Source organism: Molossus molossus, unplaced genomic scaffold (genome assembly GCF_014108415.1).
Source record: "Molossus molossus isolate mMolMol1 unplaced genomic scaffold, mMolMol1.p scaffold_m16_p_13, whole genome shotgun sequence".
NCBI lineage: Eukaryota > Metazoa > Chordata > Mammalia > Chiroptera > Molossidae > Molossus > Molossus molossus.
The window spans coordinates 49,196,657-49,220,195 of NW_023425348.1; the positions used below are offsets into that span (position 1 = coordinate 49,196,657).

Below are 23,539 nucleotides of genomic sequence, written 5' to 3' on the forward strand. Positions count from 1 at the left end.
AGTTGATTGTTTTGATTTTCACACTTTTACATGTTGATTCTTCTCCCTGGAAGTCATTTTACAAATGAGTCTCCTTACTATTTGTCTTTCTTCAAAATAGGTATCAAAAACTTTCTTGTCAGCCCTGGCCGGTTTGGCTCAGTGGTTAGAGCGTCGGCCTGCGGTCCTGAGAGACCAGGGTTCGGTTCCCGCTAAGGGCCTGTACCTCGGTTGCAGTTTGTCCTCGGCCCTGGTCGGTCGTGCAGGTGGCAGCCACTCGATGTGTTCCTTTCACATCGATGTTTCTCTCTCTCTCTCTCTCTGTTCCTCTCTCTCCCTCCCACTCTACCTGAACAAAAAATGGAAAAATGTCCTCGGGTGAGGATAAAAAACAACAACAAAAAAACAACTTTCTTGTCATTATAGTCATAATGTAGGGCCTATTTAGGGTCTTGCACATACTTCTGTTTTAGTTCTTGTAGAATTCACTGTGATTATTTGTATTTATCTTGGTCTCTCCATTAAACTCTGAGTTCCTTAAAAAAGGAAAATGTGTCTGGTTCCTCATATTGTCACATTGTAGGTTTTCAATAAATATTTCTGAGAAATAAAGAGATAAATAAAAGAATGAGATGCCATTTCTTCACCCCAAATATTTAGTTAACTTGAAAATAAGGTTTTGGTGTAAGTGCAGAATTTGGGATTAATTAATTTTTCTCTTAGGTGAGAAATACATTTAATGTGCGGTCAGAAATAAAAATATAAAATTACATTTATATTGACTCCCACTGGAACCAAATTAAAATAGTTTCTATTGTTAGAGTTATAAAATTTTAAAAACCCAAAAGGTCAGATAGAACAAGTGAGAAAATAATAAAAATTGGAGATGTCAACATATTATTGAATGATAAATTTACTGGAGAAATTAGCCTAACTGAAGCAAAATATTGCAATCCCTTCAGTAAGATATAATAATATCATACTACATTTTTGTTTCTGTTTGTTTATGTATTTACCATAGACACTAGTAGTGTCTGAGAGGGCAATCCCTGAAGGTAAAACAGGGAGATTGCTTAAAAGACAGAATTAAAGAAATAATTCATTACCCTTGATCGATTTATCATCCTAAGCAATGTTAGCTGCTTTCAGTTATTACTAGAAGTTTTTCTGAGTAGAAATTAAGAGAATTTCTATAAATCCATCTAGATGAAGTATAACAAAAAAAAGGAGGTATCTTAAAAGTGAGAGAACTGAATAAAAAAAATTTCTGAGTTGTGGGACACTAAGCCCAATAGAAAAATAAATAATACAACGTTTCCAAATGCTTACAGCACTATCTTAGTAATAAAAAATAATTGTCAGGTATTAATTAATAATAAGAATAAAATTGTAATTGTCTGTTGGGTCACAGATGAAATGATAAAAAAAAAATAACTCTTCTTCAAGGCCACATCAATAGAGAGATGCATAGTTATTAATAGTTAAGTAAGGTATCCTAACAAAAAGTCCTTCACAGAAGTCAACAGGGTTACCCTTTAATATAACTATATGAAGAAGAGAATTTCTCTTTTTAAAAGATTGAAGAAAAATTATTGTCTGTGATGAGAACTTGGATTACCTGATAAAAATCTATGGAATCAACATAAGAATTAATCAACAAATGAACAACAACTAAACAAACAAAAAAAAAATTACTCCCTGGCACTTAGAAAATATGGTCACGTGATCAACAAAATGCAATATGATATTTTAAATATGATATTTTAGGGTGAGAGGGACATGGTAACCATAAATTATATTTTTTCTTCTCTTTTTCTTACTCTAGATAAAACCCACATAAATTTTAAGCTTAATTGATCATGCTAATGCTGAATGAAACAGAACTGAACCCAGCCTCATTCATTCTTAATGGAGTCCCAGGACTTGAAGACATGCACATCTGGATTTCCTTCCCATTCTGCTCCATGTATGTTGTGGCTTTGGTAGGGAATTGTGGGCTCCTCTACCTCATCCAATATGAAGACTCACTGCACAAGCCCATGTACTACTTCTTGGCCATGCTTTCCCTTACTGACCTTGTCATGTGCTCCAGTACAATCCCTAAAGCCCTCTGCATATTTTGGTTTCATCTCAAGAAAATTGGCTTTGATGAATGCCTAGTCCAGATGTTCTTCATCCACACCTTCACAGGGATGGAGTCTGGGGTACTCATGCTTATGGCCTTGGACCGCTACGTAGCTATCTGTTACCCTCTGCGCTATTCAACTATCCTCACCAATCCTGTCATTGCAAAGGTTGGGCTTCTTACTTTCCTGAGAGGGGTATTACTTATTATTCCCTTTACTTTCCTCACCAAGCGCCTTCCCTACTGCAAAAGCAATATAATACACCATACTTACTGTGACCACATGTCTGTAGCCAAGTTATCCTGTGGCAATGTCAAGATCAATGCCATCTATGGTCTGATGGTTGCCCTTCTGATTGGAGGTTTTGACATCCTGTGCATTACAGTTTCCTACACCATGATCCTCCGGGCAGTGGTGAGCCTCTCCTCAGCAGATGCACGTCAAAAGGCCTTTAGTACCTGCACTGCCCACATCTGTGCCATTGTTTTCTCCTATAGTCCAGCTTTCTTCTCCTTCTTTTCCCACCGCTTTGGGGGCCATACAATCCCTCCATCTTGCCACATCATTGTGGCCAATATATATGTGCTCCTACCTCCCACTATGAATCCTGTTGTCTATGGGGTAAAAACCAAGCAGATACGAGACTGTGTCAGTAGTATCCTTTCAGGTTCTAAAGGCACCAAATCCCATAGTATATGAAAGAAATATTTTCCAGGACAGAAAGGAGCTTCTGTTTAGACAGGAGCTGACACAATATTTTGGGAAGTGCTATTATGACCATGGAAATGAAGCATGTTGAATAGTGTATTTCTAAATACATGTTTTGAGAAAATCAACATCACTGGCCTGCCACCAATCTTTCTGTGAAGTTTATTTTGTTTCTCACCCCTGTGAAATACTAGTCTAATAATTAACTTAGTTTTCTTGATTGCACCTAATTAATTCACTTATTATTAAAAATAAATAAAAAGGAAGGAGATAATTCTGTTTCTACATAGTGATATAATTTCTAGACAGAGAACCAGTTGTTACTTTCCCCTGGAAAATATGGGCTATATATTTTTAGTTCCTACTAAAATACCTTTTTTCAATGACTTTTTCCTGAAAGAGAAACAAGCAAGACTCTTATGAAGTCATTAACATAATGAATTTGAAGCTTTTGAGCATCTTAGAGAATCTTATTAGTGGGCTGATTAGGTCTCTCCTATCTAGACCATACACATATTTCACTGCAGACTAATTTGATATCCAGTTTCTTTCAAGAGGGCCTTTGTAAGCACACAATCTGGAGGGTGGGGTAGAGAGCTCTTTTCACGTAATGTAAAAATCAGATATATATATATATATTTTTTAAGTAAAAACATCATGAGTTGGGACTTGTTTCAAAATCAACTTGTTTCATCTATCTCTACTTATAAATCTAACACATAAAATTAAATATGTCTTTCTAATATGTAAGATTCTTCTAAATTAATAAACAAGAGACTGAAGAAAATAGTCCTTTTACATTAATATCTTATGATCTAAGCCAATTATATATGAAAAATCGTATAAACGGAAATTTTATTTTTTAATTATTTATTTTTAAATGTGGTTTTTATTGATATTTTAGAGAGAGAAGAAGGAAGAGAGAGATAGAAACACTGATGTGAGAGAGAAACATTGATTGGCTGCCTCCTGCACACCCTCTACTGGGGATCGAGCCCCAAACCCGGGCATGTGCCCTGACTGGGAATGGAAGCAGGACCTCTCAGTCCATGGGACGATGCTCAATTCACTGAGCCACACTGGCCCGGCTGAAATTTTTTTATCTCTCTCTGTCTCTCCCCAATTCAATTAATTATGCTTATCAAGTTTTATCTAATTATTTAATTAGTCTTTATTTACCATCTCACATTTTTAAATCCTATAAATAACCCCACCCTAATATTTAATTACCTTCCATGTGTTACCCTATTCTTCTGTTCACCTTAAATTCAAAATTTCTAAAGTAAGGCTTAGTTCCTAAAATGGTTTCTGTACACAGAGGACAGGAAAAGACCAGGAAAAAATAAAAGAGGCAGAAAACTCAAGACTGGTAGATAGTATGTTAGTAAACAGGACAACTTACATACAAGGCTTGAAAGACAAGTAAATCACCACACCCTCCTGCCAGAAATTTAAAAGTTACAGAGAGCCCTGGCCGGTTTGACTCAGCGGTTAGAGTGTCGGCTTGCGGTCCAGAGAGACCTGGGTTTGGTTCCTGCTAAGAGCGCGTACCTGTGTTGCAGTTTGTCCCCAGCCCTGGTTGTGTGGGTGGCAGCCACTCGATGTGTCCCTTTCATGTTAATGTTTCTCTCTCTCTCCCACCCACTCTATCTGAACAAAAAATGAGGATAAAATAAATAAAATAAAAGTTACATAGAGGCGTTAATTGGTTTTAATCACATATACTATCCAGATGGTCTCAACAGAACATTGCTCTCTCAAGACTGTGTCCTTGAAAATGGCTCTGGCTCTGGGAACAGAGAGCAGGAAATACATTCTAAGGGCAGGGGATGTGGTAAAGAGCCTTTGACTCCCTAGGTTCAGATCAAGGGTCAACTGGTGGTCATGTTCTCTTGATAACCTCCTCCAACAACAAACTGTCAAAAATTTCTCCCTTTATTTTCTCAATTTGAAGTCACTCTTCTCCTAGTTTGTCTCTTTGTGCTCCCATCCATCACCTAAAATTGCTTTTGCCAATTTCACCAATGACTTTCATGTTCACAGATTAAATAGGCTCCTTACTGGGCTCATCTAACACTACCTCCCAAGAATATCAAATGCAATTATATATTACCCATATCTTGAACTATTTTTGTTTTTTTTCTCTTGTTTTCACTTAAGAAAAAACTTTTTTATTATTTTCTTCTCTCCTGTTTAACAGGAAGACTCCAAATGACCAACAAGTATATAAAAAGATGTTCAGCATCATTAATCATCAGAGAAATGACAATTAAAACCACAGTGAGATATCACCTTATATCCTGTTAGAATGTCAATTACAAAATCAAATAAACAGTTGTTGGCGAGAATGTGGAGATTTTGGAGCCCTTGTGCACTGTCAGTGAAAATGTACAATTCTGCAACCACCATGGAAAACAGTATAGATATTCCTCAAGAAATTAAAAATATAATTATCATATGATCCAGTAATCCTACTTCTGAGTATTTACCCTAAATAATTGAAAGCAGGATCTCAACGAGATGTATGTATTCTCATGTTCATTGAGCCTCATTCACAATACTCAAGATGTGGAAGCAACCTAAATATCTATGATGGATGAATCAGTAAAGAAATTTGGTATATATAAACAATGGAATTTACTCAGGCTTAAAAATAAAGAAATTATGATGTATGCTACATCATGTTGGGACCTTGAAGATATTATGCTAAGTAAAATAAGCCAGTCACAGAAGGACAATTGCTGTATGATTCCACTTATATTAGGTACTCAATGTAGTCAAACTTAAGGAAGCAGAAAGTAGAATGGTGGTTACCCTTATATATTATATTAACAATGTTTAATATAATATAATATAATATAATATAATATCATAAATATAATAGTTTAATAATATATATTATGATAATATGAACATTATTATATTTAACAAAACTATACATTACTAATGAAAAAATATTTAAAAGTCCAATTAAATATGGAGAGACATACAGTGTTCAGGTACTAAGTCTTCCCAAACTGATACACAAATATAATGCAATTCTATAAAAATTCCAGCAAATTTTTTTATTTACATGGACAACATTATTCTATAATTTATTTAGAACATCAAAAGAACTACAATAGCTAAAACAATGAAAACATAATAAAATGAGAAAACAGTCTTCACAATCTCAAGACTTACATAGTTACAATAATCAATACTGTGGTATTGGCACAGATTAGGCACACAAATCAATGGAACAGAGTAGAGGATCTAAAAATAGACCCCTAGAAATATGGTCACATAATTTTTGACAAATATGCTAAATCATTTCAATAAAGAAAATGTAGCCTTAAAACAAACAAACAAAAGCTGCTGGAATAGTTGGCCATTCATGGCAAACAAAAACAAATTCTTGACTTCAATCTCGTGTTTGTATCTTATACAAAAATTAACTCAAAATAATAAATTATAAACTTAAATGTAAAATTTGAAGCTCTGAAACATGTAAAAATACAATAGGATAAATCTTTAGGACTTAGCATGAGGCAGAGTTCTTAGACTTCACACCAAAACACAATTCACAAAAAAAGAGAAATAAGAAAATTGAACACCATAAAAAGCTTTTGCTCTGTAAAAGACCTCATAAAGAAGATGAAAAGACAAACTACAGACTTAGAAAATATATTCACAATAAACACACACACACACACACACACACACACACACCAGTAAAAATGTCCAGCTAGAAAATGTACAAAAAATATGAACAGTCATTTCACTAATAAGGACATACAAATGCCAGACACATGAAAAGTGTTCACCATTAGCCATATGCAGATGCAAATTAAAATCAGAATAGAATATCACTGCACAATCATGACAATGGATAAAATAAGACCTAGTATAACAACATAAAATTCTGGCAAGGATGTGAAGAAACTGAATCACAGGTGGGAATATAAAATGGTACAGTCATGCTGAAAAATATTTGCCAGTTTCTTAAAGACACAAACCTGAATTACCATATAATTTAGTAGTTACCCTTATAAACATTTACCCTGGAAAATTAATACTTAATGTTCACACAAAGCCTGTAAACAGTGGGTAACATGAATGAAAATGGCAAACTAAGGCTATTAAATAGTTGTTCCTAATAAAAACAATAGATAAACTGGGGGAGAATCAACTTTCTCATAACTTTTGATACTAATCCAAAGCTTGTAGCAATTAAGGAAATGCTTAATCAAAAAATGCATGAGTCTCAGTAAGAGAGCTTTATGGCATTTAAAAAATTTATGTTAAAAGTCACAGCATAAAACTATTTTAATCATTTAAAATGTACACATCAGTGGCTTTTAGTACATTTGCAATACTGCACAACCACCACTACTCCTTAATCCCATTACATCTTAATCATCCCCCTTCAGAAAAACCGACACATTTTAAGCAGTCAGTCCCTTCCCCCAGCCCCTGGAAACCAAACTTTTATTTATATTCTATGGCTTTGTCTATTCTGAACGTTTCATGTAAATGGAATAATTCAATATGAGGCTGTATGTCTCTGGGTTCTTTGACCTAGCATGAAGTTTTTAAAATTTTTTTTATTTGATCATTTTTTCATAGTTCCTAACCTGACTTGGGAGGCACTAAGGTACTCAGTAATGTTATTTAATTAGAGACATGAAAAAAATAAACAGATAAAAAGAAGAAATGGATGGATGTGTGAATGATTGAAATATTCTCTACTTAAGTGTTCTCATCATATGTCCATCACAGAAAGACACAATACTCTGCACTAAATATTGAAATCACCCATTTTCTTAAAATTTATTTGAATTTATTTTAATTCCTTTCCATTAAATACATGCTTATACACACATATAGATGCATGTATATGAAACAATTCACTTATTTCAAGTATCGTAGCAGTAAAAATGGAAAGCTTTTATACTTTTTCCTCCTCCCATAGTGGTTAGCTTGATTGCTGCCCAAGCATCTGTGTCTCTAATGTTTTGAAGTATCCCCCTAGAATAATAACACACATTTCTCTTAAATACCCAGTTCAATTGTGCAGATATGATAGGATTTGATGTTGAGGACTGTGCATATACATATATTATAGAATGATGATATTTTTTTACCGAGACCCTAAACACCTGAACCAGATTACATTCAGCTCACAGTTTTGATATGCAGAAACTAAAGTATTAAAGGATATACAAAGGTGGGACTACTAACAGGACACTTTCAGGCAGAAAGATAAAGTGGAGAGAGGCTGTGAATGCATGTTTATGATATTCTCAGAAATACCGATTTGACTCCATTCACCATGTTTGGAGGCAGAAGTGTGGGGTTTGGAAGTTAGAAAATGTTTATTGCCCCAGTTCTTAGATTGCAATTTAGATTCACTTTGCATCATGATTATGAATATCTATGTCATTTCCCTAACCAAATAAGAGTCATTGGTTCTGTTGTAATGGAAGTCAGGTATGAATCACCCCCATGACAAGAAGAAATGGGGGAATCACTAGAGAATAATTCAGTCATGCTCAAAACACTGTTGCTTTTCCTGCCTTCCCTTGTTTCTCACAATGAAAGTCTAATTTTTTGTTCATTTCTAGAGAGATGTGGCTAAGACTGTATTTAAATCATTTTAATTTTTTAGATTACTTAAATTTTTTTAAATTTTTTATTAAATGTATTGGGGTGACATTGCTTAATAAAATTATATAGGTTTCAAGTATACAATTCTATGATACATCATCTGTGTATTGCCTTGTCCTCCCAACATAAAATCATTTTAGGGAACAACACTGCCTGGAAGGACTCTCATATAAAGAGAAGACCATGGGTTTTAAAGATTAAAGACAGTGTAATGATAAAAATAAACTTATTCTCAGGGTTTGAGAATGAGATTAGACAATAGGTGATATAAATGATGACATTCCTGTGATAATGTTCTATTTCAATATATAGCTGCCAACACCCAATGCATAATATTAGTTAATTTCCCATGTAAAAAATTAAATTATGATGTAATTAAATCATTTTAAATTTGTTTCAGAAAATGTCTTACTCATTTATGGCTAATTTGATATTACCTTGGTGTAAGTGTGGATCTCTAAATTACAGTTTTGCAAATGTATTAAAGATGGGCCTAAAATTATGTGTAACAAGAAAGTCAATTTTAGTAATTAAAGACATTTCTATAAAAAGAAAACACAAGAGCCCTGGCCAGTTTGGCTCAGCGGTTAGAGCGTAGGCCCAGACCAACGAGTCATGGGTTTTATTCTGGTCAAGGGCACTTACGTTAGTTGCGGTTCCCCTGGCCCTGGTCAGGGTCCTGGGGGAGACAACCAGTTGCTATATCTCTCTCACGTCGGTGTTTCTCTCTCTCCCCTTCTCCCTCTCTTCCTCCCTCCCACTATATCTAAAGATAAATGGAAAAATGTCCTTAGGTGAGGATTAAAAAAATAAAAATAAATTAAAAAAACACAAGGCATATAAATAAGATATTTATTTTTTATTTATGAAAGATATTCCTCATAATATAGCACAGTAATCTCAACAATATATTGCCTATTTTTAAATTACTGATACTTCTAATTTTTCTAAGTTATTTGCTTGCTTCTATTGCATAGATATATAGAATTAAAAGTTGACTAAATGTTTTAATAAAGGAGAAATGAGTATTGATATTTCTTCAATAATTTATGATAATTTGTTATACAATAGCCAAATATTCATCAAAAATAAGTTTCAATGTCCATTTTATTTCAATAGTAATCATGTATAAACATATATACCTATATAATTTTTATAGCTTTTAATTTATTTTAATGATATCTATGAAAATAATCACAAAAATATTGTGTTGTATTCCAACATATATTGCACAATTACAAACGTGAGACAAATAAGCTTGGTACCAATTGTGGTATCCATGGAAATACTACTTTTATATTATAAATTCATAGTATTCTGTTTTCCAAAATGCAAATTTTTAAGCTTTTGTTAGCTTTGCATTATTAGATAAAGGTCTCACCAATGACATTAAAATAGGAAATCTAAATTTAGCTAATAAGCTGCTATATAATTTAAGTGATTGTCTCATTTTAAAAACTTCTATGGTGTACGAACAAAGTGAGCATAATTATTTCAGTAATGTTTTGGTTGTGGAGAAATGGTCAGTCCCAGAGACAAGACAATATGTAATCATCTGTGATGGCACTTCATCAAGTCTTTTCCTTTTCTCAAAAATGATTTTGAGCCAACACTTTCTTGCTTTTATTTCTACATTGTCTCAATTTATTCTTTCCTCCCAGAATTAGGGGTATATTATTGTTTTTTAGTATGTTATGTGTTCTCCAAAAAATAAAAAAATATTTGTCCACACACTTCCAGTGTGGTCTTCTTTCTTATATATCCCTTAGAAAACAAACAAAAATACACACACCAGTTTGATATTTTCTTTTCACAATTTTTTTAATCAATTTTTGTTACAGATGTTTCTCCTTTTTTCCCCATTGACACCCTCCACCCATCCCCCCATCCTGTCCCCAGCTTTGTTGTCCATGTCCATCGGTTATGCATACATGCATATAACTTCTATGGTTTATCTCTTCACTCCCCCTGACCCCCTTTTCTGAGTGTTGGCAGTCTGTACCCTACTTCCACTTCTCTGGGTCTACCTTGTTCCTCAGACTGTTATATTCATTATATTCCACAAATAAGTGAAATCATGTGATATTTGTCCTTCTCTGCTTGGCTTGTTTCACTTAGGATCATACTCTCCAGGTCCCTTCATATCATCTCAAAGGATAAGAGATCTTTCTTTCTTATAGCTGCATAATACACCATTGTGTACATGTACCACAGATTTTTTTATCCATTCGTAAACTGATGGACACTTGGGCTGTTTTGAGATCTTAGATATAGTAAATAGTGCTGCTATGAACATAGGGGTACATATATTCTTTCAGATTTGTGTTTCAGGCTTCTTAGGGTACATTCCTAGAAGTGGGAACACTGGGTCAAATGGCAGTTCCATTTTTAAGTTTCTGAGGTAACACCATAGTGTTCTCCATAGTGACTGCAACAGTCTGCATTCCCACCAGCAGTGCACTAGAGTACCCTTTTCTCCACACCCTCGCCAACACTTGTTGTTTGATGATTTGTTGATGGCCGCCATTCTGACAGGTGTGAGGTGATAGCTCAGTGTTGTTTTAATTTGCATCTCTCTGATGATTAGTGATGTTGAGCATTTCTTCTTATGTCTCTCAGCCATATTTATGTTCTGTTTGAAGAGGTGTCTATTTAGTTCCTCTGCCCATTTTTTAATTGGTTTCTTTATCTTCCATTTGTTGTTGTATGAGCACTTCACATATTTTGGAAACTAACCCCGTATCTGATGTATCATTGGCAATTATGCTCTCCCATACAGTGGGTTCCCTTTCCATTTTAATGGTTGTTTCTTTTGCTGTGCAGAAGCTTTTGAGTTTGATGTAGTCCCATGTGTTCATTTTCTCCTTTGTTTCTGTTGCCTTAGGTGATGTATCAGTGAAAATTCTGCTGCATATGATGTCTGAAATTTTGTTGCCTACATTTTCTTCTCGGATTTTTATGGGTTCACGAATCAAATTTAAGTCTGTTGTCCATTTTGAGTTTATTCTTGTGTATGGTGTAAGCTGACGGTCTAGTTTCATTTTTTGGCATGCACCAGTCCAATTTTCCCAACACCATTTATTAAAGAGGTTGTCTTTACTCCATTATATGCTCTTGCCACCTCTGCCAAATACTAATTGAGCATATTGCCTTGGATCCATTTCTGTGTTCTCTGTTCTGTTCCATTGGTCTATATGCCTGTTCTTGTGCCAGTACCAGGTTGTTTTAATTACAGTAGCTTTGTTATATAATCTGATATCTAGTATTGTGATCCCAACTACTGTGTCCTTCTTTTTCAACAATGTTGTGGCTATTTGGGGTCTTTTTTGGTTTCATATGAACTTTTGAAGTATTTCTGTGAAATATGTCATTTTTATTTTGATGGAGATTGCATTGAATCTATAGATTGCTTTGGGTAATATGGACATTTTTATTATCTTAATTCTTCCAATCCATGAACAAGGTATGTGCTTCCACTTTTTTATATCTTCCTCTATTTCTTTTTTCAATGTCCTGTAGTATTCTGTGAAGAGGTCCTTTACTTCCTTGGTAAAGTTTATTCCTAGGTATCTTAATTTTTTTGCTGTGAGGTTAAATGGAATTTTTTTTTAAGTTTCTCTTTCTGTGAGTTCATCATTGGTGTATAAGAATGATGTCAATTTCTTGACGTGAATTTTGTATCCTGCTCTTTTGCCAAATTCATTTAATAAGTCTAGTAGACTTTTGATGGAGTCTTTAGGGTTTTCTATGTTTAATATCATGTCATCTGTAAATAATGACAGTTTTACTTCCTCTTTTCCAATTTGGATCCCTTTTATTTTTTCTTCATGTCTGATTGTTGTGGCTAAGACTTCCAGTACTATGTTAAATAAGAGTTGTGAAATTAGGCATCCCTGTCTTGTTCCCGTTCTTAAGGGAAATGCTTTTAGTTTCTGCTCATTGAGTATGATGTTGGCTAAATCTTTCATATATGACCTTTATTATCTCCAGATATGATCTCTCTATTCCCACATTGCTGAGCGTTTTTATGAGAAATGGGTGCTGGATTCTGTAGAATGCTTTTTCAGCATCTATTGGTATGATCATGTGGTTTTTATATTTCATTTTGTTTATATGGTGTATCACATTTATTGATTTGTAAATATTGTACTAGCCTTGCATCCCTGGGATGAATCCCACTTGGTCATGGAGAATAATTTTTTTGATGTATTGCTGGATCCAATTTGCTAGTATTTTGTTCAGAAAATTGCCATCTATGTTTATCTGGGATATTGGCCTGTAGTTTTCTTTTTTTGTAGGGTCTTTTTCTGGTTTTTGAATTAGAATTATGCTGGCCTCATAAAACGAGTTTGGAAGTCTTCCTAATTTTTGAATTTTTTGAAATAATTTGAGGAGAATGGGTGTTACTTCTTCTTTGAATGTTTGGTAAAACTCCCCAGTGAAGCCGTCCAGGCCTGGGCTTTTGTTTGCTGGGAGAGTCGTGATTACATCTTCAAATCCCTTAGTTTTTATTGGTCTGTTCAAATTTTCTGTCTCTTCCCAGTCCTGTTTTGGGAGATTATGTGTTTCTAGAAATCTGTCCATTTTGCTTAGATTGTCGAATTTGTTACCATATAATTGTTCATAGTATTTATTAACAATCCTTTGTATTTCTGTGGTGTCAGTTGTTACTTCTCCTCTTTCATTTATGAATTTGTGTATTTGGGTTCTCTCTCTTTGTTTCTTGGTGTGTCTTGCTAAGGGTCCATCAATTTTGTTTACCTTTTCAAAGAACCAGCTCTTTGATTCATTGATCCTTTAAATTGTTTTTTTGGTCTCTATGTCATTTATTTCTGCTCTGATCTTTACTATTTCCTTTCTTCTACTTGCTCTTGGATTTTCTTTTTATTTGCTTTCCAGTTCTTTAATTGAGCAAGAGATTTTTCATGTTTTTTGAGGTAGGCCTGTAGTGCTATGAACTTCCCTCTCAGAACTGCTTTCACTGCATCCCATAGATTTTGTGCTGTCATGTGTTCATTTTCATTTGTTTCCAGAAAGTTTTTAATCTCTTCCTTCATCTCCTCAGTACCCCATTCATTGTTTTATAACATGCTATTTAGCCTCCATGTGTTCAAATGTCTTTGCATGTTTTTGTTGCAATTAATTTCTAGTTTCATGCCACTGTGATCATAATGCTTCATAGGATTTCAATCTTCCTGAACTTGCAGAGACTTAGTTTGTGTCCTAACATGTGGTTTATGTTTAAGAATGTCCCATGTGCACTTGAGAAGAATGTTTGGGGTATAATTCTCTGTAGATATTTATTAAATTCATTTGGTCTAGTGCTTCACTTAGAGTCTCTGTTTTCTTGTTAATTTTTTGTATAGAGGATCTATCCAGTGATGTCAGCAGGGTGTTGAAGACCTCTGCTGTGATTGTATTGCTGTCAATTTCTCCTTTGAAGTCCCAGAAAATTTTTAACATATTTTGGTGCTCCTTTATTGGGTGCATATATGTTTACCACGGTTATATCTTCCTGTTGAATAGACCCTTTCAATATTTTATAGTAACCTTCTTTGTCTGTAGTTATGGTCTTCATTTTGAAATCTATTTTATCAGATATGAGTATTACCACCCCAGCTTTTTTTTTTTCCTTTCTGTTTATTTGGAAGATTTTTTTTCCATCCCTTCACTTTCAACCTATGTGAGTCTTTTGTTGTGAGGTGACTCTCTTGTAAACAACATATATGTGAGTCATGCTTTCTTATCCAATCAGCTACTCTGTGTCTCTTTATAGGAGCATTCAAACCATTTACATTTAAGATGATTATTGATATTTACTTATTTATTGCCATTTTGTTTAGTGTGGTTATATTTTTCTTCCTATTTCTTCTACTAATTACAGCAGTCCTTTTACATTTTTTGCAGTGCTGGTTTGGTGCTAATGTATTCCCTTAGCCTTTTTTGTCTGGGAAGCTCTTTATTGGACCTTCTATTTTGAATGATAGCCTTGCTGGGTAGAGTAGTCTTGGATTCAGATCCTTGTTTTTTATGATCTTGATTACTTCATGCACTTCCCTTCTGGCCTGTAGCGTTTCTGTTGGGAAGTCAGTTGAGGGCTTTATGGGGGTTCCTTTGTAGGTAACCTGTTGTTTATCTCTTGCTGCCTTTAGGATTATTTCTTTGTCTTTCATTTTTGGCATTTTAATTGCTCTGTGTCTTGGAGTGGGGTCTTTTTACTTGGGGCTTTCTGTGCTTCTTGAACTTGAATGCCTTCTTCCTTCACCAAATTAGAGAAGTTTTCTGTCACTATTTCTTTAAATATATTTTCTAACCCTTGCTCATTTTCTTTTTCTTCGGGGACTCCTATGATGGGAATATTATTACATTTGCAGTTGTCCCAGTTCTCCTAAGCTGTCTTCCTGTTTTTAAATTGTTTTTCCTCTTGGTTTTCTGATTGGTTGATTTTTTTTTTTACCTTGTCTTCTAATTCCCTGATTTGGTCCTCAGCTTCCTCAACTCTGCTGGTTAGTCCTTCCAATGTGTTCTTTATTTTTGCTATGTCATTCTTTATTTCTTCTTGATGGTTTTTTATTTCCAATTGGTTGATTTTCAATGTTTCTATGTCTTTACTCATGGTGTTGATGTCCTTACTCATGCTATTGAGCTTTCTCAAGATCATGGCTCTGAATTCTACCTGTGATAACTTTCTTAACTGCATTTTATTTATCTCATCTTCAGTAGAGGTCTCTTGTTCTTTCATTTGAGATCTGTTTCTTTTACCATTTTGGCTATCTCAGTGGGTTTTGGAGCCTGCCAAATTTTCCCTGTGGGTGTTGGTGTTCTGCTGTTTGTGGTTCCATCTACTGGGTTTGGATGAGCATCGGAGGACCCACAATAAACACCCATGTCAAGTCTTACTTTCCTGGGTAGATTTGCAAGGCCAGGAAATTTTCAGTTATTCTCTTGCTTTTTGCCTGGAGGCTGTCTTGGTTACTTGAAGAGTCTTGGGTTCTCAGTTGAATGAAAAACTCCCTCAGGTGCTCAGTGTAAGGGGATTTTCCAAGGGTGGGGCAGATGTTGTTTGATAATGAGCCTCAATTTGCATTTCAATGGCCCACCTGGGTGGGGTTGAATCTCAGTGGGAGGGTCCTCTCCCCAGAACCCTGGGAAGGAGTAAGATGGCCACTGTCCTGCATGGCCACAACTCAGCAAAAGCTCTGAGTGCCCTCCAAATCCCAAGTGTCCCCACACAGTTTCAGTGCAGTCTGCCCTTCCTCTGCCAGAGCCCAAGGTGAATGGCTGTGGCTATTTTAGCGCTCTGTCCCAGTCCTCTACCCTGTGGAGTAAGCTTGGGATTTTAACCTCCAGGGCGCTGCTCACAGCTAAGACCCTACTGTCCATGGGCTCCCAGCCCTGTTCTCATATCGCCACAATTTTACTAGGATAGATTCAGTATCCCTGGTTATATGGTCCTCGCAAGCTGCTTTTCTGTTGCTTTTTCCTGATGATTTGTCTTTATTTTAGTTATAATTCCAGTTTGGCCCTGATAGATGGTCTGTGTAGCTTCCATTCACTCTGCCACCATTTTGGAATCTCCTAAAAAATCACTCTTAATACCAATATGTACTATAGTAGTATAGTATAATTGATTCTTATTTAACAAACCAGTATATTTATTTTGCCTAGCACATTAGTTTTTTTCTTAGAATTTTCTTTGTTTTCTTTATTTCATGATTTTTTTGGTAATGTAATGATTTCTCATGTTCTATGAGGTAGACATTTTGGTTTTATTTCTTCTGGTTATTCCTTTGTGATTTCTAGGTAATAATATTTAGACTACATCATTTAATTTAATAATTATTAAAGTCAAGTATAAACTATGATTTATTTATTTATTTATTTATTTTTGGTATGTGCCCCAGCGGGAACCAAACCCGGGACTCTCTGGTCCACAGGCTGATGCTCCAACTCCTGAGCTAAACTGGCCAAGGCTAAACTATAAATAATTAATTTATTAATCTGTTCATTTAAAACATTTAATGACACCTAATATATACTACCTTGCCATTATTGCAGATATAAAATATAATTTATCCTAATATAAGGCTTTTATTAAATTGTGGATGATTCAAGAATATCATAAGATGTCTATGATATTATGATGCTAAAATAGTGAAAAAAATTTATTCAATCAACCAATCTATTCCTTAATTGTAAGCCTGGTACTTTTCTAACTACATTACTTTAAGAAGCTTTAGAAGATGGCTCTCTAACCTGTCCAGAGAATTGAGTCTTCCTGGAATATGTTGTAGTAGAGGATATTTTAGGGGACAGAAAAAGGATAGAAGTTTGCGAAATCATAGAGCTTAGAACATAGCGTTTCTTTTAACTCAGTTATAAAGTACAGATTAATGAATATACTTCCTGGTTTATAGTAAGGGTTGAATGAGTTAAAATTTATAAAAATTTTAGACTGTACCTGGTACATAGTAAACATAAATATGAACTATTATTAAGAATAGAAGCAGTAAAAACTTATTGTAATATCTGTTATGTCACTGGTGAGGTAATCATTGAGGTTTACCTTAACAAAATACCCCAAGGGAGATTTGCATGGTAATTAATATTTAGATAGGATATAATAACAAATGTCAATCAGAAAGATCATAACATAATTATACTTGATTATAAATGTATGAGAATTGTATCTATATTCTTTTGTTTTAAAATAATGTAGATACAATATCTGTGATAGACCTGTCCCACAGTAAGTGCTAAATAAGTATTTGTTGAATGAATTTATGAATTAATGAATTAAAAAACAAGACTTACTGAGATTAAACTATGTTTAAATAATTTCCTTGCATTGAAAATATTTTTTTTTTATATAAAATGCAATATTTAACAGAAGTGGGAGGGAAGAGAGAGAGAGACTGAAACTAAAATTTCTTCTCTATATTTCCAAATCTAGGAGGGTCAAAAATGAAACAAAACAAAAATGTAACTAAAACCCTACAAGCTTATTAATAGTTATACCAAACTAATAATGATAATTCTGAACTAAACATATGTGGCTCCAGCCTCATTCATTGTTAACGGAATCCCAGGAATGGAGGACGTGCACCTCTGGATTTTTTACCATTCTGCACAATGTACATTGTGGCTATGGTATGACATTGTGGACTCCTCTACCTCATCTGCTATGAGGACTCCCTGCACAGGTCCATGTACTACTTCTTGGCCATGCTTTCCTTAACTGACCTTGTCATGTGTTCTAGTACAATCCCTAGAGTCCTCTGCATCTTCTGGTTTCATCTCAAAGAAATCAGCTTTGAAGAATGCCTAGTCCAAATGTTTTTCATCCGTAATTTCACAGTGATGGAACCTGGAGTGGTCATGCTTATGACCCTGGACCATTACATGGCTGTCTGCTACCTTCTGTGCAACTCAGCGATTCTCACAAATTCTCTTATTAAAAAGATTGGGTTTGCTACATTCCTGAGAGCAGTGCTGCTTATCATTCCCTTGACTTTCATTACCAAGGGATGACTCTATTGCATGGGCAATATACAGCATACCTACTGTGACCATCTTTCTGTAGTCAAGTTATCCTGTGGAAATATCAAAGCCAATGTTATCTATGGTCTGGTGGCTGCTTTTCTGATTAAGGGCCTTGACATCCTGTGCCTCACTCTCTTATAGCATGATCCTCCAGGCAGTGGTCAACCTCTCCTTGGCAGATGCTCAGCAGGAGGCCTTCAGTACCTGTGCTGCTCACATCTGTGCTATTGTTTTCTCCTACAGTCCAGTTTTCTTCTTCTGTTTCTTTTTCATTGCTTTGGGAGTCATACAGTCCCTTCATATTGCTACATCATTGTGGCCAAAATTTACCTGTTCTTGCCTCCCACTATGAACTCTATTGTTTATGGGGTGAAAACCAAGCAGATATGAGACTATGTTGTAAGAATCTTGTCAGTTCTAAGGATACTAAATCTCACAGCACCATCAATTAGCAGAAACTAATGGACATTTATAAATGATCTATCTAACAATATTATAATACTATTTTTTTTCAAGTGCCATGGAACATATACCAAGAAAGAGCTATCCTGAGCCATAAAATAAACCTAAACATTTTTTTTAAATTGAAAACATACACTGTGCTTTTTTTTTTTTTATGAATTTATTTATTTATTTATTTTTTTGTTAGAGATATTTTACCTTTTTACCCCATTGGCACCCCCCACCCCACCCCCCCTCCACCCTGTCCCCAGCTTAGTTGTCCATGTCCATTGGTCATGCATACATGCATATAAGTTCTGTGGTTTATCTCTTCCCACCCTCCCACCCCCCATCCCCTCTTCTGAGGGATGTCAGTCTGTGCCCTACTTCCATGTGTCTGGGTCTACTGTATTCCTCAGACTGTTATGTTCATTATATTCCGTATATAAGTGAGATCATGTGGTATTTTCTTTTTCTGCTTGGCTTCTTTCACTTAGGATAATACTTTCCAGGTCCCTCCATGTTGTCTCAAAGGATAAGAGATCTTTCTTTCTTACCGCTGCATAGTATTCCATTGTGTATATGTACCACAGCTTTTTTATCAATTCGTCTACTGGTGAACACTTGGGCTGTTTCCAGATCTTAGCTATTGTAAATAGTGCTGCTATGAACATGGGGGTACATATATTCTTCCTGATTGGTGTTTCAGGCTTCTTAGGGTATATTCCCAGCAGTGGGATCACTGGGTCAAATGGAAGTTCAATTTTTAATTTTTTGAGGTAGCACCATATTGTTTTCCATAGCAGCTGCACCAGTCTGCATTCCCACCAGCAGTGTATTAGAGTCCCCTTTTCTCCACACCCTCGCCAACACTTGTTGTTTGATGATTTATTGATGGCGGCCATTCTGACAGGTGTGAGGTGATACCTGATTGTTGTTTTAATTTGCATCTCTCTGATGATTAGTGATGTTGAGCATTTCCTCATATGTCTTTTGGCCATTTGTATGTTTTGTTTGGAGAGGTGTCTATTCAGCTCCTCTGCCCATTTTTTAATTGGGTTCTTTGTCTTCCTTTTGTGGAGTTGTATGAGCACTCTGTATATATTGGAAATTAACCCCTTATCTGATACATCATTGGCAATGATGTTCTCCCATACAGTGGGTTGCCGTTCCATTTTGATGATTGTTTCTTTTGCTGTGCAGAAGCTTTTTAGTTTGATGTAGTCCCATGTGTTCATTTTCTCCTTTATTTCTGTTGCCTTAGGTGATGTATCAGTGAAAATTCTGCTCCGTATGATGTCCGAAATTTTGTTGCCTACATTTTCTTCTAGAATTTTTATGGATTCACGGGTCACATTTAAGTCTTTTACCCATTTTGAGTTTATTTTTGTGTATGGTGTAAGTTGATGGTCTAGTTTCATTTTTTTGCATGTAGCTGTCCAATTTTCCCAACACCATTTATTAAAGAGGCTGTCTTTACTCCACTGTATGCTCTTGCCACCTTTGTCAAATATTAATTGAGCGTATTGCCTTGGGTCCATTTCTGGGTTTTCAGTTCTGTTCCACTGGTCTATATGCCTGTTCTTGTGCCAGTACCAGGCTGTTTTGGTTACAGTCGCTTTGTAGTATAACCTGATATCTGGTATTGTGATCCCACCTACTTTGTTCTTCTTTTTCAAGATTGCTGTGGCTATTCGGGGTCTTTTTTGGTTCCATATGAACTTTTGAAGTATTTGTTCTAGTTCTATGAAATATGTCGTTGGTATTTTGATGGGGATTGCATTGAATCTATAGATTGCTTTGGGTAGTATGGACATTTTAATGATGTTAATTCTTCCAATCCATGAACAGGGTATGTGCTTCCACTTTTTTATATCTTCCTCTATTTCTTTTTTCAATGACCTGTAGTTTTCTGCAAATAGGTCCTTTACTTCTTTGGTTAAGTTTATTCCTAGGTATCGTAATTTTTTTGGAGCGATGGTAAACGGGATTGTTTTTTCAGTTTCTCTTTCTGTGAGTTCATCATTGATGTACAAGAATGCCGTCGATTTCTTGATGTTAATTTTGTATCCTGCTACTTTGCCAAATTCATTTATTAAGTCTAATAGATTTTTGATGGAGTCTTTAGGGTTTTCTATGTACAATATCATTACACTGTGCATTTTTCAACTACAATAGAATCAGGCAATAAATCAATAGCAAAAGGATAGGAAAATACACAAACACATGGAAATTAATCAAGACACTTCCAAATAATCTATGAGTCAAAGAGAAACTCTCAAAGAAAGTGTTTAAATTTATCTTTATTGTTGAAAATATTACAGATGTTACCCCTTTTTTCCTCATTGACCCCACACCATCACACCTGTCCCTGCAGCCCCTTCCTTTATCACACTACTGTCTGTGTCTGTGGGTTGCATATATGCATATAAATTCTGTTTTGACATGATTCTTCCCTGCTCCCTCCACCATCATTTCTTTACATTTTTAACATGCTTATCTGTCAATAACTCTCATTGCCTCATGTATAATACGAGAATTAAGGACATGTAAACTGTTTAAACCTCCTCCAATATTTATTCATGCAAAAAATATATTGAGTGCCTATTAACTGTCAGGCTCTTGGGATAAACCAAAGACATAAATGACAAACATATCATGGCTTTGGTTTATTTGGGAGATATCTATGTTGACTTAATGACCTAGATATTAATATACATCCTTGTTTCTTCTTTGGATAGCTAAGAACAGTCTGTGTTCTATTCAATAAAGTTGAACCTATTACACTGTTCTGAATTGATGAAGGAATCTCATGATCAGTACCCAACATAGCATGCCAAGGTCATGTTCCCATTCAGGTTTGGGTGTTAAAATGCCAAATTATAGACACAAGAGCTTTTATTCAATACAGTATATCTTCAATACAGTATATCTTCAATACAGTATATCTTGTAGCATTATTTGAAATTTTAGAGATCTCAATGAAATTTATCTTTTCATTTCAAACTCAGATATGTTTTATATTTAACTTGATATTTAATGTGTTTATTAAAATTACTGCTAATTTTTTTAGAACTAAAATTTTATATTTTTTTATTATTTGATTTACTATTATATTCAATATATTATAAAGAGTATAGTGTGTTATTATATGGGTTAAGGCGAATATACCCACCAACTCTACATTAGCACTGCCCCTCTGTACATATAATTTTAATCCACAATAATTTTTAAATATTCTTTCTTTATATTGGGTCCTTAATATATAAAGTTCCTAAGGAGGAAATAAATAATAAATAGCACATATTTTGGAAGAGCATATAATGAAAATATGCTTTCAATTTAAAATTAAAATATTAATACTATATCAAGGAAGTATCTTAGATATAGAGTGATTTGATTATAGAAGACCTCTGCACAAAATATTGATTGCAAACTCATTAGTTTGGTTTCTTTTTTTTTTATGTTTTGTCTTTTACTTCTGCTTTATTAGTTGTAATATGACTATTTGGACTGCTCCAGGAGGCAAAAATATGTCCAAATAGGGGAAAGTTACACAAAACCAGAAACAAATGGATTTAGAAATACTTAGACTTCCAAATCATATTTCTCTTTTATAGCTCCTTGGTTTTAGACATATCATCAGTACTTTGACATCACTTTTCTCACTATAAAATAGATGTACTAACTGACCTTATATATTTTAATAAAATTTTTAAAATATTTCTGAATACTTCATAATTTTTCAAGCCCTTAAATAATAGGACTTTGATTTTTAAAACTATTATTTTAAAAGGTCTTCTTTATCATATATTCTATAATCTAATATGTTACCTAAAAAAGATTTCATGCTTAAAAACCTCTCCTCCGAGTCTTGAATTTGGTCTATAAGGAAACCAACCCATTATCAAAGCCAAAATTAAAGACCAGCTTCCATGACTTATAAGATGGAAGATAATAAGCAAGATCCTGATTACTATAATGTTATATTCCTCAATTATGACCTGCCGTATGGGGTTTTTGTGATTACAGACTCATAATATGTATTCTATAAATCTTATTGGTAGGGTGAGAACAATGAATGATGATGAACTCCTACCCCTTTGATATCAAAAAACTAGGTAATTTCTTTAGAACACTGTCATAAATATTCTTGTGTGTGTGTGTGTTTAATTTATCTTTACTGTAGAAAATATTACAGATGCCCCCCCCCTTTTTTCCCATTGACCCCTCCACCCTGCTCCTGTCCCACCACCCAGGCCTTCACTACACTATTGTCTATTTCCAAAGGTTATGCATATATGTATATAAGTTATTCATAAGTATTCTTAAGAATAGCAAACTCGAACATTTTTCCTCTTAGCAAAGAGTGTTCCATAATCTCAGAGATTCCAACATCTCTAGGTTCCAGGTTATTGAATTCATTCTGTTGGGATTTCCAGGCATTCACAGCTGTCAACCCTGGCTCTCCCTGCCCCTGGCTTTGCTCTAGCTCTTAGTTCTCAGTGCCAACATTCTTATCCTGATCATTATCAGTCAAGAAGTAACACTGCACCAGCCTATGTACCATTTTCTGGGCATCCTGGTTGTGGTAGATATGAGCCTAGCTGCCATCATCATTGGACATCTAACGATTGAGTGCTAAGGCCATCAGTCTCCCCAAGTGCCTTGCTCAAATGTATGTTATGCGTAGTTTTATAGCCATGGAGTCAGGTATCTTTGTCTGCATGACTATAGATAGATACATGGCCATTTGTTGACCACTACACTATCCAGCAATAATTACTGAATCATTTGTGGTCAAGGCAACTGTGTTCAGGGCACTCAGAAAGAGCCTGACTAGCATCCCAGGGCTTTTATTGGCTGCTCAGAGACAGTATTGCTCACAGAACAAAACTGATCATTGTATGTGCTCTAATCTCAAGGTCACTAGTTTATCTTGTGGTGATGACAGAATAATCAAGAGTAGCTACCAGCTACTTCTGGCTCAGACACTCAAGATAAGTATCCTAGGTTTCAGAATTTGATCATATGCTTTGATGCTTTTTTCTGTAAACACTGGTAACCAAAGTTATGAACAATGAAGCTAAGAG

The 23,539-nt window shown here is 34.9% G+C and overlaps 1 protein-coding gene and 2 pseudogenes across 1 annotated transcript; all 3 read left to right on the top strand.

Moving 5' to 3' along the window:
* The first annotated feature begins 1,812 nt into the window (after positions 1-1,812).
* LOC118628392 (olfactory receptor 52N4) lies at positions 1,813-2,816 on the top strand. The gene has a single exon (XM_036259304.1). The coding sequence runs from the start codon at positions 1,839-1,841 to the stop codon at positions 2,802-2,804; it is 966 nt and encodes a 321-aa protein (XP_036115197.1). The 5' UTR covers positions 1,813-1,838; the 3' UTR covers positions 2,805-2,816.
* Positions 2,817-17,490: 14,674 nt separating this feature from the next.
* Positions 17,491-18,395, top strand: LOC118628490 (annotated as a pseudogene).
* Positions 18,396-22,393: 3,998 nt separating this feature from the next.
* Positions 22,394-23,473, top strand: LOC118628591 (annotated as a pseudogene).
* Positions 23,474-23,539: the final 66 nt, after the last annotated feature.